Source organism: Colletotrichum siamense (assembly GCF_013390195.1).
Source record: "Colletotrichum siamense strain Cg363 chromosome Unknown KSG_Cg363_contig01, whole genome shotgun sequence".
Lineage (NCBI taxonomy): Eukaryota > Fungi > Ascomycota > Sordariomycetes > Glomerellales > Glomerellaceae > Colletotrichum > Colletotrichum siamense.
Genome location: NW_023501014.1, coordinates 701,931 through 722,131, shown reverse-complemented (window position 1 = coordinate 722,131; position 20,201 = coordinate 701,931). Strand labels below are relative to the sequence as shown.

At 51.1% G+C, this 20,201-nt stretch overlaps 6 protein-coding genes across 6 annotated transcripts; 4 read left to right on the top strand and 2 right to left on the bottom strand.

The window, feature by feature from the left end:
• Positions 1-2,488: 2,488 nt before the first annotated feature.
• Positions 2,489-3,583, top strand: Ari1-0 (Aristolochene synthase; the record flags this gene model as incomplete). The annotated part of the gene is made up of 3 exons (XM_036632030.1): positions 2,489-2,756; positions 2,834-3,107; positions 3,166-3,583. The coding sequence occupies 3 exons, from the start codon at positions 2,489-2,491 to the stop codon at positions 3,581-3,583; spliced, it is 960 nt and encodes a 319-aa protein (XP_036501338.1).
• Positions 3,584-5,247: 1,664 nt separating this feature from the next.
• On the top strand, positions 5,248-6,511 carry plyA (putative pectate lyase A; the record flags this gene model as incomplete). The annotated part of the gene is made up of 6 exons (XM_036632029.1): positions 5,248-5,402; positions 5,455-5,630; positions 5,680-5,786; positions 5,845-5,963; positions 6,013-6,189; positions 6,244-6,511. 6 exons carry the CDS (start codon positions 5,248-5,250, stop codon positions 6,509-6,511), a joined length of 1,002 nt encoding a protein of 333 aa, XP_036501339.1.
• A 776-nt stretch (positions 6,512-7,287) lies between these two features.
• OCH1-1 (Initiation-specific alpha-1,6-mannosyltransferase) lies at positions 7,288-8,424 on the bottom strand (the record flags this gene model as incomplete). Its single annotated transcript, XM_036632028.1, has 1 exon — positions 7,288-8,424. The coding sequence occupies one exon, from the start codon at positions 8,422-8,424 to the stop codon at positions 7,288-7,290; it is 1,137 nt and encodes a 378-aa protein (XP_036502269.1).
• Positions 8,425-10,093: 1,669 nt separating this feature from the next.
• CGCS363_v000178 (uncharacterized protein) lies at positions 10,094-11,611 on the top strand (the record flags this gene model as incomplete). Its single annotated transcript, XM_036632027.1, has 1 exon — positions 10,094-11,611. The coding sequence occupies one exon, from the start codon at positions 10,094-10,096 to the stop codon at positions 11,609-11,611; it is 1,518 nt and encodes a 505-aa protein (XP_036502268.1).
• A 1,260-nt stretch (positions 11,612-12,871) lies between these two features.
• CGCS363_v000177 (uncharacterized protein) lies at positions 12,872-14,278 on the top strand (the record flags this gene model as incomplete). The annotated part of the gene is made up of 1 exon (XM_036632026.1): positions 12,872-14,278. The coding sequence occupies one exon, from the start codon at positions 12,872-12,874 to the stop codon at positions 14,276-14,278; it is 1,407 nt and encodes a 468-aa protein (XP_036502275.1).
• A 2,999-nt stretch (positions 14,279-17,277) lies between these two features.
• ERG6-0 (Sterol 24-C-methyltransferase) lies at positions 17,278-18,606 on the bottom strand (the record flags this gene model as incomplete). Its single annotated transcript, XM_036632025.1, has 4 exons — positions 17,278-17,862; positions 17,923-18,244; positions 18,305-18,339; positions 18,397-18,606. The coding sequence occupies 4 exons, from the start codon at positions 18,604-18,606 to the stop codon at positions 17,278-17,280; spliced, it is 1,152 nt and encodes a 383-aa protein (XP_036502274.1).
• Positions 18,607-20,201: the final 1,595 nt, after the last annotated feature.

Genomic DNA, 20,201 nt, shown 5'->3' with positions numbered 1-20,201 from the left:
CAACATCCAGCTAGGGGTGCCGCGAAGCCGTTTCCTGCCCTGATCGCCATGCGACCTGTTGCTAACAACAAACAAGATGGTGTTATTGAGCACAATTCTTGGCCGACGTCGAATGATTGGGAGCATTACAAACAGACAATAATCAATCTTTACAAGAGCAGCAAGATGAAATTTCTGATTACAGAGATGAAAGACAGGCATAACTTCAAAGCAACGTACGTGTCTGCATCTTGCACACAAAAATGAAGCCATTCATGTAACGGCTCTTGCTGACGGTAGCGACTCTTTACAGGAAACGCATGTACGAAACTCGTTTGTGGAAGTGGGGTGTCGTGAAGAATATGAAAAAGGCCGACAAAGTGAAAGTCATCAAATCGATTCAGAAGAGCTCTGCAAGCGTTGCCGATATCAGTGCTGGGGATTGGTCGAAAATCGTGAGATGCCACAAAACTGAAATGAAAGAGTGCGAAGCCATACTTCGAGAGAATATGGCGTCATTTAATTCAACGGAGCAACCCCAAGGAACCACTCAAGCCATGACTGCTTTTTCGGAGAACAAGCCGCTGGAGACCAGATTGCAGCTTCATGTTCTAGCAGGCGTCAACCTTCAGAGCCAAGCCTCGATTTCAATTACCCAGAGCGTTCGGCAGTGTTGCAGTGAGCAGTTGAAGAACAGCTCAGAACTTGACGTATTTGAGCCTTTGGCAACTAGTATATCCGGGCATCCCAGACGCTATTGGGAAACTGTCAAGCACGCCATCTACATCCTCAAGTCGCAATCCACAAGCCTTTGTGGTATCAGGCTATGGGAGAGCGCAGATGAGATGGTGCTCCACGGGATCTCATACGAGTCATTCGACTTTGTCTGGGAACTGTTCGCTGTGCTGTCTCCTGCCAACACAACAGCATGCCCGGAACTTCGCCAAGCGTCATTGAGATATCTGAGGGCTCTAACAGCTACGAAATTACATCCTACCCACCCAGTCACAAAGATATGCGGCTTACTATTACACAATAGCCATGATATCGAGCTATCCGAGATCGCCCTACTCGAGGCGTGGAACATATTCGGTTCACGCTTGGGATACGAACACCAGACAGCATGTCGTCTTCAAAGAATGCTGGTCAGCACAGCTAGACGACTTGGTAACCTGACGGAGGCAGAGCGGCGGGCTAGGGCACTCTACAATCATGCATGTACATCGCGGATGGATTCGTATCTATCGCGATCGTGCGCCCGAAGCCTCTCGCACGTTCTTATTAGCTCGTATCAATATGACGAAGCCAGAGAAATCTGCAAGTCAATAGTGGACTCTTTGCAGTCTCCGGCGGGTTCAGCCATGGACGATGAGCGCGCTATTCAGGCCATGGAGGATTTGGCCGATATTGAACTGAGGCTTGGCAACATCGGTCAAAGTCTATGGTATCTTCAGCGAGCAAGCGATGCTGGACGCAGGCTATGGCCAGGCTCCGTCGCATCGGCTCAAATGGAGGAGAAACTGGGATGGGACATATACGCACCCAAGATACCGGTTGTCTGTTGACATGGAACGGAAGACGGACTTGACAGTTATGTCATCATGCCCGGCAGAGATCACGGCGACGATCAGGAGGATCGGCGTGACAGGGACATCCAGGCAGTCAAGGTAGTGGCATAGGAAAGAGTCTTGTTCCGTTGATTGAAGCGGACTTTTCGGTGACAGTCAGTAATGAATGCATGATGATCCCAGTTCATTGCAGGGCTGGTGGCTTCACCGCAAACTGATGAAAGCTGGAGTGGGTCGTGTTTGTTCCAACGCTTCGCATCCATGCGATGCGAGCTGGTCTTTTACCCGTTCAACGGGTCGTTGCACGTCAAATACGGCAATCTTGGCGCGATCGACTATTAAATCAGGCACACAACGCCAGAAGTCTTGGTATACCGCTACTGATTCAACAGCCAACATTGCCGATAGTAGCCAACTTGTTTGCGCAAGCCACCAACCCCCGTCATACCCAACAGTTGAGAAGCAAACATCATGCGCACTAGTTTCTTTATTGTTTCTAAAGCCTTTCAAACATTGGGATCGAGCACCAATGGCGACGCCGCCCATGTTAAGAGGCCCGTTGCGTAACTGATTGAGGCTAGTCATTGGCTTTCGGACACGGTAATTGGCTCCATCAGCGGGTGTCGACATGAAGGATGGCAACTCAGGGCATTTACCAGTAACGTTGCCATAGAATTCCGGGTAGCCGGGCGAATAATGGCGCCCGAGCTTTGAAATAACGCGCTATTCGCCTGCTTGTGGCCACCGAGACTTTTGAGAGAATCAACGAGCCTTGCAGAATTCGTGTTCATGCATACAAACCTTGACGAACACGGCTAGTCCAAGGTATAAAGGCTACGTTCCCGAATTCAGAGATCGCTCTTGCCCAGGTTAGGTCTGAACAAAACAACTTTCTCTCCCTTCCTTCTCAAACGGTCTTGTAAAAGAAATCTGTTCACAAAATGCTCATTCTTGAGGCATGTGCAAATGACCAGACCAACCGGCCGCCTCGGTCGCATATGGTCGGACGTCCTCACCCTCATGAACTCAGCGTGACGATGCTTGTCAACAACTACTTCCTGCAAAATTGGCCCTTTCCCGACGAGCGTTCCCGACTCAAGTTTGTAGCTGAAGGCTTGCCGACATGGCACTGCTGCCAGTATCCTACCTCTCTGAATGACCGAGTGGTCGTCGCGTCTCGATTTACGGTGATGCTATTTCTGGTTGACGGTAAGCCTGCGTAACGCTCGAGAGGGAACTATCCCAGCACTGAAGCATTGAACCATCATTCTGATGACAACCTCTAGACCTGCTCGAGCATATGTCGCTGCAAGACGGCTCATCATATAACGAGCGACTCATTTCCATCGTCAAAGGAGAAACCTTGCCTGCAGAGGACTCTCCCATCGAGAAGATGGTTCTCGAAATTTGGCAACAGATGAGGGCCATTGACAAGCCCCTCTCAGATGATGTTGAAGTGCCCACCTTTGAATTTTGGCGCTCCCAGAATGCCGAAGCTCGGCTAGCGAAGAAGAGCATTGCAGAGTACCTGGAGTATCGAGAGCTTGACGTTGCTTCGCAGTGAGTCTTATTGCATGGTAGCTTGCGATGATTAACACATGGCTAATGATCCCTAAAGGCTCCTTCTGGCTTTGCAACGCTTCTCACAGGGCATCACCGTCACGAAGGAAGAACTAGCCTCCGTGTCTGAAATCGAGCTAAACTACACGCATCACATCTCTGTCATCAACGACATTTTGAGTTGGGACAAGGAATACCGTGCGTCCAAAGACATCAACGCCGAAGGATCCATCGTGTCCAACATTGTGCAGGTTTTAGCCAACGAAACCGGCTTGGACTATGATGGGTCGAAACGAGTTTTGTGGACCATGTGTCGTGAATGGGAACGAAGCCATGCGGACCTTGTTAACAAGAGGCTGGAAGAAGGATGTTCTGGTTCTTTGAAGGAGTACTTGGAGGGAATCGAGTTGCAGATGTGTGGTAACGAGCTGTGGAGTCGGACTACTTTCCGGTACAATGCTCCCGGCTTGAAGTAGGCTCGAAGAAAGCACAATTCTCATCCGAAGTGGGAGATTACATCGGTTATGCATGCATTTAAAATGGCTTCATAGAGCTGTTGTGGGATCAAGAGGACCATCGGAAAACACGAATCCACGAACCAGGGACGCAGATGCAAGTCTAGTCAGGTACACTCAATTTATGCCACTCACTCGAAAGCCCCCCTTGGTTAGGTCTACTGTGCCTGTCATTTTTCCCTCTTTCCTAAAGCTTATCCGAGAACGTCTAGTTCTTTAGCTGGATAGTCTACAAGCATTGAGTCTTGCCAAGCAAGCGCCAAGGTTGTACCGCAGGCCCATCGGCAGTGAGAGCCGAGATAACTAGGTCGACATGAGCTTATTCTCAACGTCGCGAGGCCATTGAGTGCGATGGATATGAAGCAGAAAGGAAAAACGCGAATGGCTGTTGGGAAGAAATGTACCGAATCGGTGAAAAGAATCAACAGTTGGGGGCTTCTACAACAAATCCATTTGTCACAGGCCTGGTTGCGTCCGCTTAGTCCCTGATCTTGCTTTCTTCATGAATGAGTAATTGGAAGTGCCTGTACATAAAGTCTATCGCCCAATCGGCTACACTCCTCAAGAACGACATAAAGATCGCCCGCTTATCTTACAGTTATTGCTAGCCAAGTTCTACGGACTGAGCTATCCGAGCCCACGACGACGTGGTATTGACAGTCGTTGAGACTGGCATTTGTGACAGATGCTTCGATATACTCTTAATGCCGTGTGCCACATGAACCTCAGAAGATACAACGAGGTTCTTGCCTTGGTCATCTTGTCACTTTTCCCCACGGCGGGAAAAACTTGTCCGTCGGTATCCCGTCCACAGAGACCGTAGCCCAACAGAATAGGTCATTTTCCGTCGTCAGCTCGACAGTGGAATACCAATTCTACCCAATGAAAGGTTTTTGTTGGACTATGTGTTTCTCATTGTGGTATAGACACCCTGTGCCCCGGATAGTGCCGGTACCTGCACCCCCCAATCGAGGCGAAATGCTGATTTGAGGAAATTTCTCCAACGTCAACCCCGGACCACCCCATCTCTCCATTGAGATCTCTTAACATGACACAGTCATCTCCCCACCAAATAAACAAGGTGGTAACAAAACAAAAGCTTGTTGACAAGCTCCTTTTTAGGTATTTGGTCGACCCGCTCGGCATGACGGCGTTAGGCTGAGTAAACCCTCCCGTTCTAGCAGCTTATCATCCACGGAGCAGGGGTTCCTTCGACCGATGCTGTCAGGCAAGTGGAGGAAACATTTTGAGGGGGTATTCGAGATTTGATGAGCCCGCGCGCTACCATTCGCGGAACGAGAAGGTTCGTCGCTTCCGTCTTGCAATGTTACCCTCTAATTCCATGAGCCTCACCATTCCTCAGAGAGTGGAAATACTTCCAGCCAGTCAACGAAGTCATGTCGCAATCACCAGGGTGTGTAATGCGATGCCGTGATAAGAAGACCCCTGTTATGTAGACGGAAAAGGGCCCGATCGTGAACTGCGAAGATCGTGTATATAAAGGGACGGCTGGTAGCATGAAACATATTTCACGTCTTTCATAATATTAAGCTCTTCAAAGTGGTTCTAGACCCCCTTGGCATCCTTGACCTCGTCTTCAATCCACCCTTGACACTAAAGCAACCATGAAGTTCACTTCTGCTTTGGCGACGCTATTCGCCAGCGTCGCAGTCGCAACGCCTACTCCCACCGTCGACAATGTCGCCGACAAGCCCCACCTTGTCAAGCGAGCATCAATCTCCGACAAGGCGACTCTAGGCTATGCCACTCTTAATGGAGGGTGAGTATTACCAGGAATGCAAATTAACTTGGCACTGCTTACAGCTACGAAGGACTTCCGGTGGTGCTGGAGGAACGGTCACCACTGTATCATCTCTCGCCGAGTTCACCGCCGCTGTGAACGAGAAAGACACGGCTGCCAAGATTGTCGTTGTCAAGGGCGTCATCAAGGGTACCGCCAACGTCCGCATCGGTAGCAACAAGTCTGTCATTGGCCTCCCTGGAGCTGGTAAGCCATATCAAAAGCTATTTTCAAACATAGTTGCTGACAAGTTCAGGTTTTGATGGCATCGGGCTGCACGCTCGTCGTCAGAGCAACATCATTGTGCGCAACATCAAGTCAACCAACGTCCTTGCCTCGACTGGCGACGGTCTCAAGATTGAGGTAAGCCAATTGAGCCTGTAAGTGGTAACGCACGGACTAATTCCTGGTCAACACATAGCAAAGCACAAACGTCTGGGTTGATCACTGCGAGTTCTCCAGTGCTCTGGTCTCTGACAAGGACTACTATGACGGCCTCGTGGATGCTTCCCACGCCGCTGACTACATGACCATCTCCTAGTAAATTGACATTCATCCAAAAAAGAGGAAGTAGACTAACGTTCTCAAGCACCTACTTCCACGACCACTGGAAGACTTCTCTGGTTGGCCACAGCGAGAACAACGGAGACGAGGATAAGGGTCATCTCCGCATCACCTACGCCCACAACTACTGGGCCAACTTCGGCTCCCGTGGCCCGTCTCTGCGCTTCGGCACTGGTCACATCTACAACTCCTACTATCTCAAGTATGCCTCCACTCCTCCTCAGTGCATCTTAGAATCAGTACTGACAGCAAGCAGCGGAAACTCTGGCATCAACACCCGTCAAGGCGCGCAGGTCCTCATTCAGAGCAACGTTTTCAAGAACGTCTCGGTTCCCATCACCACCCAAGACTCTGATATTGTCGGCTACGCTGTGGCCATTGACAACGATCTCGGCGGTGCTGCCAACACTGCTCCCGTCGGTACGATGAACGCCAACTCGCCCGGATACTCTTACAGCCTTCTCGGCTCTGCCAATGTCGTTGCCACTGTGCCGGGACAGGCCGGCCAGAAGTTGACTTTCTAATGGGAGATGACAACTCCATACTTACCCGAGGCTGTGTCAGAGATGGCGAGAGGGAGGCTGTGCATAGGGGATTTGCTATGAAATATTCATGGCTACGTGAACGCTGCGCATCAACTTCGTATATAGCTTACATGTACATATTTTATCAACTTATTATTTAAACCCTGTACACAATCCGCCTTTCCGACGCTTCACGGGCCGGTCAATTGACACTCCGTTTCAGTTCTGAGCCACATAGGCGTCCATCACTTCATAATCAAGTAATTCTGGCAAGACACTTATGAGAATCAATTGCAGCATTCATTGTTATTTATTTGATCTTATGATATCATCATTATTCCAGCGATGCTTCACGGCATCGCGACAAGTGCCAAGATTCTCTGCTAAAGGTATGTACAGGTGTTCGAAGGGTATCTTCGCGCGTGCTTCCATGTGTATCATCCTCAGCTGTATATCTGTCTATCCATGCCAGTATTCATGTTTCCCATCAAGCAGAAGGAGACCATTTGCTCACTCCGAAGAGCCCCCAGGGGCTGCAAAGCAACTGCAATCGGACTATGCCAGTGTCGCTCAAGGCATCTGCCGGGTGGCGAGCGCCATCAATCGCGTAAATAAAAACTGCTTAAAAACTGCTTTGCAATCATCGCGCTTCGTGTCTGCCGCAACCAAGTTGTGATGCTGAATTACGCATCTCGGCGCGGCAAATGTTTTGTGGCGTCGTCTATGTTGGACGTATCAATCGAAACTTTTGAGTCGAGAAAATCGCGACCGCTACTTCACTTCAACTTCAGTTCCTCTTGGTTCGCGGGTGGCTGGAGAGCTTGTTGCGGAGGAAACTGTAGCGGCTGCTCGATCGGCTTTTGCTCGCTCTGCTTCTGCTGGAACTTCTGTAGGTTCTCGTGCTCCTCGACCTTCTGCTTCTGTTCATCAGGAGAGAGAGCGTTGAAGGCGGCGATGTCTTGATCCCACTTCATGACGCACTCGATGTTCCAGTTGCAGCGTTCGACCTCGCCGAAGATGGGATGCCTGAAGCGTGGGTGGCGGCTGGGCCAGTTCGATGCGTGGTAATGATGCTTGACAAGCGCACCTCTGGAGTTGTGGTTGCCAGAGTCGGAGTGGCCCTGGCCGGCAGCAAAGGACTCAACGTCGCGGACCAAGATGCCGCTGACCACCTTAGACTCGTCGATGTCGTGAAAGGTGTCCCATGTAATGGGTCCTTGGCGAGATCTCAAAGACATGACTTCCAGAACTGCCTTGGTGAAAGCAGACGGGCCGGTACCACTGATGACCTCGTCAAAGTCGAGTTTGATCTCGGAGATAGAGACTCCTTGAGTCTTGGCGACGTCGGTGAGCCATGCCATGATGTTCTCAACCAGCTTCAGCATGACTGGATGACGAGGGCGAGACATGAAAGTCCATTGGCAGAACGACATTGACTTCTTGCCGAGAATTGGGTGGTCCTTGAAATGGGGCTGATCAATCTCGACACCGATGACCAGGTCAAGGTCCTCCTCCTTGTATCTCTCCGGAATCCATCTGCTAACAGGGCGGAGATCCTCGACGTCAATGTCGGCGTAGACACCGCCTTCCGCGTACATGATCATATATCGCAGTAAGTCCGCCTTGATGATAGTCGCGTTGACATGGCGGTATATGTCGACAATGTCTGGGCGATCGAGGCCTTCAGGGCCGTAGTGCTCCTCAACATACTCCATGTCGTTAGTGTCGGTGAGGACTTCATAACGGAAGCCGGGGTTCTTGTCCGTCCATGTTCTGGCTGTAAGAATCTGCTCGCCCTCGAAGGAGAACGGCGCAACTTTCCAACTTTGCCAAATCTTCTTGGGGAAGCCTCGTGTTGACCTTGTGCCGCTGCGCTTCGACAGGTGGACCGGCTTGGGCACTGAACCGATCATGTCGACGTTGAGAATCAGGAGTATAAGGCAAACGCAAGCGATGTACAAGGGAATGCATCGCCGCAACTGAGTTGGAACCCTATTCCGGAAGATGTTTGCCTTGGAGCCTGTTGGGCTCAATGGACTCAATGGACTCATGATGGGCGACGACATGTTGACTGCAGTCGTCCAAAGCTCGAAGTCTCGTGGAGGTGTTCAACCAAAGAAGCTTTAAGACCAAGCTTTTGGCGAAGATGCGACGAGCATAAGAGAAGAACAAGGAACAGCAGGATGCATGTCGAAATTTGAGGAGCTCCCAACATGCAGGCACACGACCATAGGTATTCCTAGTGGCCGAGGCGGGGATTGCCCTACTCGCTTCCGACCACCCCCAATCCCCCACCCGCCTATCAATGGCGCATCATTATCACAGGCCGGGATACAAGGGCCAAGAAGTGGGAGGAAGGGCCGAGGTCGCCTGGCTGAAGTCGCATCGTGTTCATCCCTACTATCCAACGAGTGACGATTCGCCATCCTGTGTGACGCCACCACCGCCGCTGCATTTGTCTAATTAAGTTCGCCGTTGCTTCTTTTTGTCTGTCTTCACAATACGAGAAACACTAGAGAGGTGTGCTCAACGGTGCTCGCTCTCATTCGCCTTGGCAAAAGAACCCCGAACAGCCACCACCTCTGGCAGCGGAGAGTAAAAAGAACGGTGGATCGAAGCCATCTAGATTGCGGGGAGGAAATGAGGACCACTCGTTTGTGGCCACCCGCATTTGGCGCCATAATAGCGCCGGGACGTTGAGCTTGTTCGAGCGTCTATTGGGTCGATCCTTGACCACCGCCGCATGCCGGCACCAACGGCTACGATAGTCAGGGGAGCAAGGCGCGGTGAAGCTTCCCAATCAGGAGGGAGGGCAGCAAATTTCTCACAACTCAGAGGATTCAAACCGGCCGAGTCCTTGAGCCGGGCGAGGTCATTCACATGTCCGGATCACACTACCCAGCTGAGCCGAGTAATGCTACGTTGCCCACGATGGCCCTGCCAGGGACGCCCGGTCCAGTCGCAACCGACGAATGGCATCTACGTCAGAGTGAGGAAAATCTCGTGATTTTCATCTCACGCCAGCTAAAATAATCAAATTCGTTGTTGGTCAAAGTTTGGCTCTCCGCACTTTTACCCCGGTCTATCCCCCGCATATTGGACCAGGGCCCCCCAGACGCCTGATTGCCCAGCCGTCTTAGACTCAACCCGCCACCCCGCATCCTTCACGTTATTGACCTCGGAATCTTCTTCATTGTTCAGCTGGTCTTTGAGTTTTTGTTTGGCTCGTGAAACTCTGGACGAACAACCCGTTGACAACGAACTGATTCATGTGGATTTTATCAGGCCAATTGACCACCAGGATCTACGCCAAGCCGGACGATCGCCGTGTAAGTGCAGTTCTGCTTCCACAACTGCCGATGTGCCCGTGCAAGACCCGTGGATACTGAAAAGAGCTGTGCCTTCTTTTCCCAAATCAAGTCTTCCGCCGGACAGGCAAGGGTTGAAGCACTCTTCCTGCACCATCACCCCCTCGGGCGGCAGCACACGACTGTAGGCACGCATCGTTGACAACTTGAGGCCGAAACCATCCTCCTCGCATCACTTCGTTGTCAGCATCTACCACATCAGTCTTCCGTGAAGATGTCTCCCAGAAACGAGGGCATTCTTGACAGCACGTACTGGGACGAAGTCAAACCATCGTGGTGCGACAAGTCTAAATGGCTCTCGGAAGAGTCAGATTGGAAGCCGGCCACACTTATTCGGACGAGACGACCATCGCGGCTCAACCTCTCAAGTCTTGGCACCTTTTTCTGGCCCATCAAAGATACCAAACAGTCAGAAACATTGCGGCCGACCGCATATCTTGACGGTCTCCGGGGCTTCGCTGCCTTCCTGGTTTACATCCATCACAACCAACTGTGGGCTCACGAGCCACACGTTCAGAATCGCATCTTCGAGAATGCCTTCGGTTATGAGAACAAGTTCCACTTCATCGCCTTCCCCGGAATCAGGCACTTCTTTACCGGCGGCCACTTTTCGGTGTCCGTTTTCTTCGTCATTTCGGGCTACGTCCTGTCCGCAAAACCTCTCAGTCTCATACAAGCTGGAGACCACGCAAAGCTTGCTGAAAATGTTGGCTCAGCTCTCTTCAGAAGATGGCTTCGGCTCTATCTCCCTCTATTAGCCACGACGTTCATCTTTATGAGCTTTCTCCACATGTTCGACATCTGGGTCGACAACATTGACCGGATGTCAACCTGGAGAGAGGACGTCTGGGCATGGTACTGCGAGGCAAAGAACTTCAGTTTCGTGTTCACGGCTGGCGGTGGTCCTTTCTTCAGTTGGAACCCTCACCTGTGGTCTATTCCAGTCGAGATGAAGGGGTCCGTCATCATTTACACCGCACTGCTCGCGTTTTCGCGTTGCACCAGAAACGCAAGACTGTGGTGCGAAGCTGGCCTGGCTTTCTACTTCATGTACATCGCTGATGGCTGGTACGGAGCCATGTTTGTCGCGGGCATGATGCTTTGCGACCTCGACTTGCTTGCAAAGAAGGACGAGCTACCCGCAATCTTCGACAAGCTGAAGGGTGCAAAGACGTTCATCTACTATCACCTGTTCGTCATTTCGATGTACCTTGGGGGAGTACCGTCGTACACCGGCGATGTCAACAGGATGCGCGAAAATCGCGGATGGTACTACCTGTCTCTGTTGAAGCCACAGGCTGTCTTCGACTACAAGTGGTTCTACCTGTTCTGGGCGGCAACCTTGCTAGTCGCCTGCGTCCCTCGTATCTGGTGGCTGCGGCGCTTCTTCGAGACACGATTTTGCCAATATCTCGGCCGCATCTCTTTCGCCCTTTACCTCGTTCACGGACCTGTCCTTGGAACACTGGGCGACCGAATCTACACTGCCGTGGGTTGGCACAAGGACTCCGAGAGGCAACACCTCGCGCACCTGGTCGACAAATTCCCGCTGCCCATGGCGGGGCCACTCGGGTTGGAGCCGGCCTTCGTGCTACCACATCTGATCCTTCTCCCACTCACCTTGTGGTTAGCAGAGATGGTGACGAGGCTGATTGATGAGCCAAGCGTCAAGTTTGCGCAATGGCTGTACAAGAAAACTCTTCCAGTACCAACACCATCAACCAAGGCTTGATCGAATGGTTAGGATTCCGGCGTTATGGCACATGTTTTACTAGCTAGTTGATCGGAGAGGCCGAGACAACAACGGACACCGGCAGTTAGGAAATAGTTAATGATCAGTGTACACCAATTGATTCACTTGCCCGCTATTATTGGACTTCATCGTCTCGAAACTAAAAGTCCCAAGGGCGCAGCCGCTCCTAGCTTGGTACAGCATAACGTCATTGCATGATTGGATTGGTCGCACTCCAAATCATCGAGTGAATCCCGCCTTCTAGTCGAACTCTAAGACGTCCCATGTGCAGGCACAGCGTGCTCGCCACGCGGGCCGATGGGCTGAACAAGTGCTGACGCCCCCGAGACCGCTCCGCGGTCAAAGTCTCGCCTCGATAATCTTTTTGCTGATGATGGGCTGAGATGATGGGCTGAACATTCCGCCAGCCCAAAGTTGTTTGACAGGCAGACAGCTCTTTTGCTTGCGCTGCACACCTTAATTTCCCGCATGTGCAGCTTTCCATCGACGTGCAGCCGTATCACACCCAATGACGCTGCAAGGACGGATGGATTCCTATTTTGGGTAATGGTGTGGGATGTTCGTGAGGGGGGACTGATTGCGACTTGACCAGGGGCATTTTGCTGTTCACCGAGGCTCTCATATGCTCACATGCTTGAAGCAGCGAGCTGCTTGCTGGACTTGAGCGAATCATTGCTTCAATTCAAGACGCTTATCTCAGGAACACCTCCATCAGCATACAGAGTTTCCGCTCGTCCAGTTCGCCATGTTACCTGACCCTCCCGTGCTAGCAAAGTGGGTGGTTGGGGGTGGACCAACCGGGGATACAAGCTCTCAAGTGAGGGGAAACCCCAACGTCCAAGGTCGTATTCAAGTTTTGCTTGTCCACCGATCTACATCACGCGGCACACCTCTCCCCGAGACCTTCCCCGTCTTTTTCCCACTAGCTTAACCACAAAGTCCTTGTATCCCCGTCCCCCACATTCCTTGGAGCTCTTGTTCTGTGATGCAATCATGAACCGCGGGGAAGAAACTGGGACCCAACAAACATTGTGGAGAGACACAGCATCCCTTGTGCCGTGAACCCGGGAACCTTCTTCTCCGTACGTACCACGCAGTCAAGCCTGAGTCGAAGAACTAGAATCAGCATCGAGAAGCTACTCGATTGCAATTGACGCGCTGCAACCCGAGCACCCCGAATGCTGCAAGTCACAGCCAAATGAGCATCCGACCCTCGGCATGAGCGGACAGCCCCTCGCGATGCTAGCTCGCGACTTCAAGCGTGTCGTCCTCATTGTTGGGCCTTTCCTCTTCCTTGTCTACATTGGCATTCGATGTCTCGACTTTAGAGACTCTTCATCAGGTTTTAACACCTGGTTCGATCACATCTTTGCGCCGAACTGGAGGCAAGCCGATGAGCTCAAACCTCACTCCCGGCCGGCCCCATCGGCTGCCGCACCTCCACCTGCCCCGGAGGACACAGAGCCCCCTATCGCGGTCCCTCCAACGGTCCTACCACCGACGCCACCTTCGGATTCTATCCCAATTGCCACGGAGCGGACACATCATGAGGTCTTTTCAATATCTACCTTCGACAAGAGGTTCTTTCCCATACACTTCAGCGACGAAGATGCCATGAATCCCAACATCTTGCCCCATCCTACTCTGGATAACACATACATCATTGTTGCGCAGAGGCGCAAGACGCACGATGACAAGACAGCAGAACATTTTGAGCTTGTTTGCAATGCTGTCTTCACCATGGAAGGCCTCTCCTGCGTGGAGGCACCAACGACGCTTCCAATTGCTGCCACCAAAAGTGGTGATGACAAATGTCCCCCCAAACTGGCCTACATAGCCATGAACATTGGGCCTCACGATGCCCGTGTCTTCCACGGTCCGAAGGCACCATTCATTACCTTTGGTTCCAACTCGCTCTACTGTTGCTTCGGACAATTCATGCAGGATTTCCGGACGCTGGGCAACTGGGGCTTCCAGATGTCATTGGACCAGGGCTTCAACACTGGCATTGAGCTACAGCGCCCACCGCCTTGGGGGACCATGGAAAAGAATTGGTTCCCATTCTGGGATGAGGATGGTGCCGTTTACGTCCACCACGATGTGGCGCCAAAGAGAGTGTTCTCGAAGCTCAACCTCGACGGCTCTGTGGGGCCGGACCTGGCGCCTCTAGCTCCCGGAGATGAAGCATGTTTGGAGAAATACATGGCGAAGCTGCCGCCAGACTTGGAGTCCATCCATCAGGCGACCAACTCCCTGAGCATCACGTTCTGCAAACGGATGGACGTGAACTGCAAACCTACCAGCGACAACACATTCATCTTTACGATCTTCCAACACAAGACTTTCTATCACTTCCACAGCGAGTATGAACCGTACGTCATGGTCTTCCGGCAAAAGGCACCCTTCGAAGTGTTTGCTGTCTCGAAGAAACCTATATGGATTCACGGCCGTGAGAAGAAGGACACTGGGGCGTCTGACATGTTTTATGTAACGTCAATGAGCTGGAAGACGAAGGGACAAAGGTATCATGGATACATGGACGACACTCTTTTCCTGGCCTTCGGTATCGAAGACAAGATGGCCGGTGGTATTGACATTACCGCCGAGGATTTACTATCGGAGCTTGGAACATGTCTGGAGACGTGATATTTCCATGGTAAGCGTAGTGGGGGGCGTACGGATATCAAGTTCAGCGTAGACAAATAATTCCTACTTGTCGTAATGAAGCATCATAATTCCCCTTGAATTTATTTTTGCTTGTAAACGTGTTTTTGCGTGCCTCTTCAGCGGATGTCTGTAGTTTCAAAGCCGTATGCATGTCTTGTCTCCTGGCTAGAGCTTAATGGAGACGATTCCGAGCACACTAGATGGAAGTTGATCTAGTTCGATGGAAACAAAGTCTAGTGTTGCATCACTGAGCTTAAATGTGCATTCGTGACCAACACAAGTCACCGTTCGTCCGGATTCGAGACTTCTCGTGGCGGTGTTGTTCTTCTGAGACATTGCCAAAGGCGGAAAAGCCCATTATGATGTCTCAGTCCCTGAAAGAAAGCATTTTGCTGGTCGTGATACCGACCTTGTGGTACTGGACACCTGACAGGCATCATCAGCGACAGACCATACGCAAATGATTAGAGACAATAGAACATGCTTGATGGACCTATTCCCCGCCATATTTGCTCCATAGACTTTTTTACGACGTGAAACTCTGGTTACAGAGATATCTACCACATCAGTGACATCAACATTCCAATGAGCCACGGTGGACCAGCCACTCCCTAGACCATACCTGCCCCGTCTACTCATTCAGCGTGAAGAATTGCCGAACTGCATCCGGACAACCAAGACCATATGGCCGCATCGGGCATCCGGGTTCTCGAATCCAACATAGATCGGGCCATCGGGAACAACGCAAGGATAAGCCACACGAACGTCACCGACCGCCGCTAGGGGCCTGGTCCCGCCGGAAGCGGTCTTCTACGCCAAGCAATTCCAATTACGGGCAGAGAACCAGCTCCGTGGAGGCGCCTCGAAAGCCAACAAAGTCGGCCGCATGTCTCTGCCTTGTTCACGAGGAATTTCCCCAGACAATTGTTCGAATTCGTCCTTTCGCCGACGAGCCGAGCGAAGACGCCTGCCCGAGACGACGCCCCATAAAACCCTTTTGCAGTCAGAAAACCTTCCCTCTGTCACCTCATGCATTACTATCCGCCAGGAGTCAGGATGATCAAACCGGATCATTCAATCGCCTTCGCGAATCTCGCGTCGGTAAACTTTACACTACTCGAACACACATACCCGACCGCGCCAGATGTAAAGATGAGACAAGATATCACCAGCGATACGCTCGAGATGAGAGACGGCAAACAACTCATGTCATGGAACAAGGGGTGCTATTTCGGCAAGAGTGGGCAAGATGATGTGGCACTCTGTTGGCAGGATATGGAGGCATTGCAGTCATTTTGCGTCGGCATCGAGTCGCCTGAGAGGGGGTTCTTCAAACCAATTCAGTCACACTACAAGACGAAGTACAACGACGGCACCACAAATTCGGCTTGGATGTTCCCATCAGATGATCCCGCTGTTGGCTACACATATCCCAGTACTCTGAATTACCACATCACGGTATCAAGTGTATCGTTGAAGGATCAACTGCACTTGAATGTCACGATCGTGGACAAATCCGCGGCGCCAAGGGCCGACGAAAAGAAATGAAAGGTACGTCAAAGGTCTTGAGCGGAGTGGGTTTGAACACTGGACTGATCCCGCCTTCAACAGGAAATCGGATGAAATATTCACGCAGATGGTCGTACCCATGACGTAACATATCATACTCGTGTATTATGTATTTGAAAGGGGAATCTTGAATGGGGGCGTCATATGAAAAGCTGTTTAAGGTGATCTCCCGGTCTGGTGAGATTTTACAAGCAATATTTGTAGAGCACATCTTTCTCAAATCTTTCGAGTCGAATTTGTCCATTGGCCTGTAAACGGCTGTTCACATCTGCTGATTTAACGGCATTATTGCTAGAGTGTGGTGTTATACGTCTATTGACGATTTAACGACCCTCTAACCGTGACCATCATTCCCAGTGACATGGACAATAGCAACTTAGCAGAAGGACGCCGAGTTCTTAGAGAATACTTCAATTAGGGCAAATCCGCGGCCAGCCTATTGGGTTACGCCAGCTTTTACAGTCTTGAGTTTGGGGTTCTTGAGCTTGCTTTCAGCATTTGAACCCAAAAACATCACCGGCCATGGGTGGTTCGAATACCGTTTCTAATCAAGAGTGAGTGATTAAGGCTGACTATATAGAGCAAGCATGTCTTAGTTGGATAAGGTAGAATTATACATCAATGTGGGCACATATGAATACCCAGTCGAAGGTTTTGTCACCCTTGAATGAATATTTTGAAGAAGTTTTCGTAGACAACCCAGTTCAGACATGCACTCATCACTTGAATGTATTAGCACGCAAAAACTTAATCATTTGGCACCAAAGCAACCAAGCTCCCAACTTTTTCATCACCTTCGAATCCATCATTCCACATGCTGAACCTTTCAGTGTTGCTTCAGTGGACCTGAACCCTTGCTTATGCAGGGATTGTGGACCTTCAAACGGGGCGTGGTTCCGTTAGCCCTAACGAAGGCGTCCAACTGGGGCCTCTAATTCACGAGATCCACAGACTGCACCAAGGGCTTGCATCATGAACCCGCTGGCGAGACGTTTTGTCAACAACTTCAGATGGTTTCGTGGTGTAGTTGGTTATCACGTCAGTCTAACAATCTGGATCGTCACCTCGACGGATCCCAGTGTTTCACTGAAGGTCTCCGGTTCAAGTCCGGGCGAAATCAGCCCTTGGGCGAATGGTTTAGTGGTATAATACTCGCTTAGCATGTGAGTGGTCCAGGGTTCGATTCCCTGTTCGTCCAATCTTTTGCTTCTGCGGTTCGTTTGAAGTCTTTTTGGCTCGTTGATGAATTCGTGGTGAAAATTGTAGAAGTTCCGGGCCTCTGGCTGACGCCTAGGAGGCAGAGGGGCAAGTCCTATCTAACTTATCTACAGAATTATTATTAGTGCTGCTTGCATTGTCTATCCTTGCACTTCCTAATTGTGTTTCGAGAAGATACGGGGTGAATGGTATCACTCCATCTTATCCGACTTCCGCCCAACCATCAGATACATCGGCGAAAAGATCTTCTCTCTCCCACCAAAAACCAACGCGTCGGCCGCACGGATAAGACTGTCTGAAGTCTTTGTCATCCCAGGCGGCGCAAATCTCAGCGTCTCCATGACGCTCAAGAACCCATGCGTCGCCATCCTTCCTAATCCTGTCATGCGGAACGTATACAGCAGATCTCCCATTGTCTGCGCGTGCCGCCAGCTTCCGGCGTCGAGTGGCCAGTACCACGGGCTTGGGTCCGGTCTATCCGCCATGTCCTCGTTCTCAAGAATCTCGAAGCCAGCGGCTTCGAAGGCGCGCAGGGCCTCGGACGCCTTCACCATGTTGGCGATGCCGTTGCCCTGCTCGATCTCGATGCGTGTCTTGCGATGGGAGAGATTATCATCATCGTAGACTTCGGTCATGACCCATTCGTAGACGCCGAAAACGCCCCCGGGCTTGAGGACGCGGTGGATCTCTGAGTAGACCGCTTGGAGGGATGGGGCGTGGACCGTGGCTTCGATGGCATAGACGGCGTCGAAAGTGTTGTCCTCGAATGGGATGTTCTAGATCATTGGCATTAGAGACGTCGTGTGGAAGATGTTCTTGAACAAGGTTGACTTTACCATGAAGTCAGCCTGGACGAACTGCACGTTCTTATCCATGCGCTCTTTCTTTGCATACCGCATGGCCCTTTCCACCTGGTACTCGTTGATATTGAGCCCAGTGATGTATGCGCCCGTGAACTTGGCAATTTCGCGTGCAGGGCCACCCACACCGCAGCCAACGTCCAGGACCTTCATTCCCTTCTTGATGTTGATCATGTGGGCGAGATAGTGCTCATGCCTGGCGATGCCCTGTTTGAAGTTTTCGGCAATGGCAGGTCTGCAGAAATGGAAGCTTTGGCCAAAGCCAAATTCATAGAAGTCGGTCACCAAATTATAATATCTGATGGTTTGATATTCAGAATATGTCAGGATATTGAAAAGAGTTACAGCATCGACTTACTGCCTTGTGAGCGAATCATACTCTGCGGCTCGGGCCTGAAACAAGCAGGTCAGAAGGCTGCTTCCGCGTGGCGGTCAGCTTGTTGAACTTACCTCCCTGTCCTCTTTCGTCTCCTTCTGAGCGTTGAGCTTGTTGTCCCAATGCCTGAAGTAGTCTTCCGTTGCAGCTTTCTGAGCTTCGTGGTCCTTCTTCAGCATGGCCGACATACCAACGTTGTCTTTGGACGTTCCCTTGTGAAGAATCTGCTCAAAAGTAGCATCTCTAGCAAGGAGCACTTCGCCCAGTTCTGAACGTTCCACCATGTTGAAGGATAATGGAGTTGGTGCCGAGACAAATGTAGGTTCTCTAGGGGACTTGTCCGCGGAGAGAGGTGATGTCAGCGGTTGGTGTATCAAATCATGTCAAAATACCTTGGAGATGTCCCTTTTCTTTTATAGCTGCTTGAATACATATCAATCCTATCTCAATGAACGATATTACATCGATGGCTGGTAGCCAAGCACGCGGAACGAATACGTGATAACGATAAGACAATTAGCCACGGAGCCTGTATCCGAATACGAATGCGTTTTAGAACTCCAGCGGCGCAGCATTGTGACCCTCTTCTAACATAATCTGATTGGTCCGTTTTTAGAAAACGGAAGGAGGGTGGATATTGGGAATGATGAAACCCATCGTCGCGACTGCTCTTAGATCCGGCATCGTAAACGCGAGGCAATCTCACAAAATCCTTCCTAGGTTTCTCTCAGAACAGCCCGCGAGATTGCTCAATTGTGCTCGTCGACCTTCGGTCATTGACTATGGACCCGGTTTTCTCGACCTGAAGTGGGAACGGCCTCGGAATTAGGAGTGCGCCCTTGACCGGCTGAGTGAATCCGAATACGAAGGGAACAATATTCGAGAGTTCCCAATTGGGATTTGTCCATTTCCACGCGATGAACACGATGGGAAAGTTGGAGGCAGTCTTATGGCGTTTTCCGCAATACTTTCGCAGAGCGAGTAAACAGATTCATCTCATGTGCACAACCTGACTCAACCAAATGTGCCAAAGACCTGTCCCCTGTTCATCCAAGAAATCTGAGGGTTTGAGCCTGAGAAGTGTTGGATGAACATGCAGGATAATAAGCAGCTCAAGAAAGAATCATCCACAGGTTGATATGTCGTGCATTATGCAGTTGGCAAGTTGATAGGTGATTCGTTGAGCAATTTGAGTGCTTACGTCGTACGAAGCAACGATCTGATCAAGATCACCGATGCATTTGGGGTGTCATGGAGATCACTGCTCCACGAATTACATTTGAGCTCGCAAGATCCGACGTGTGATTAAGAACCGGTCTTCGGCTAGGTGGCATGGTCGGTGAGCACAGGGCTACCATGATGTCCCCGGCGGAAGAAACATCTTGCGATAACATATTGGCGACCAGACTCAACGCCATCAATGACTAAGCATTTCAATTTGACGCAGACCAAATCCGAGGGTGTGACTTGCCTTCCATGCTTGTTGATCAGCCGGTCTAAAGCCGGTTCCCGAGACCGCCTCCACTAGGTGGTCTCCTCCGAAGCGGAGGCGCAGAATCCACGGCGGACGGCACGTGGGTCTCGGAAGTTTTCAGAGAGATTCTGCAGCCAGTTAGGTGTAACACTTCGAGAAGGCCCGGCAGTCGACTTCGTGCCCTTGAAGCATGCCTGTCTCTGAACATCATCAACAACGATACCAACCGCCCATGGCGCGATTCGTCGACAAACATCGTGTCATATGACTTGAAGCCAACAACAGTTCAAGCGCTGCTTCGCACCAACACGAACGACTGCTTACTTGGCGGCGGCAAACACCAAAGACAGGGCCGGGGCTAGCAAGGAGACGATGAACGGAACCGAAGCTTGGCACCGGCGCGGG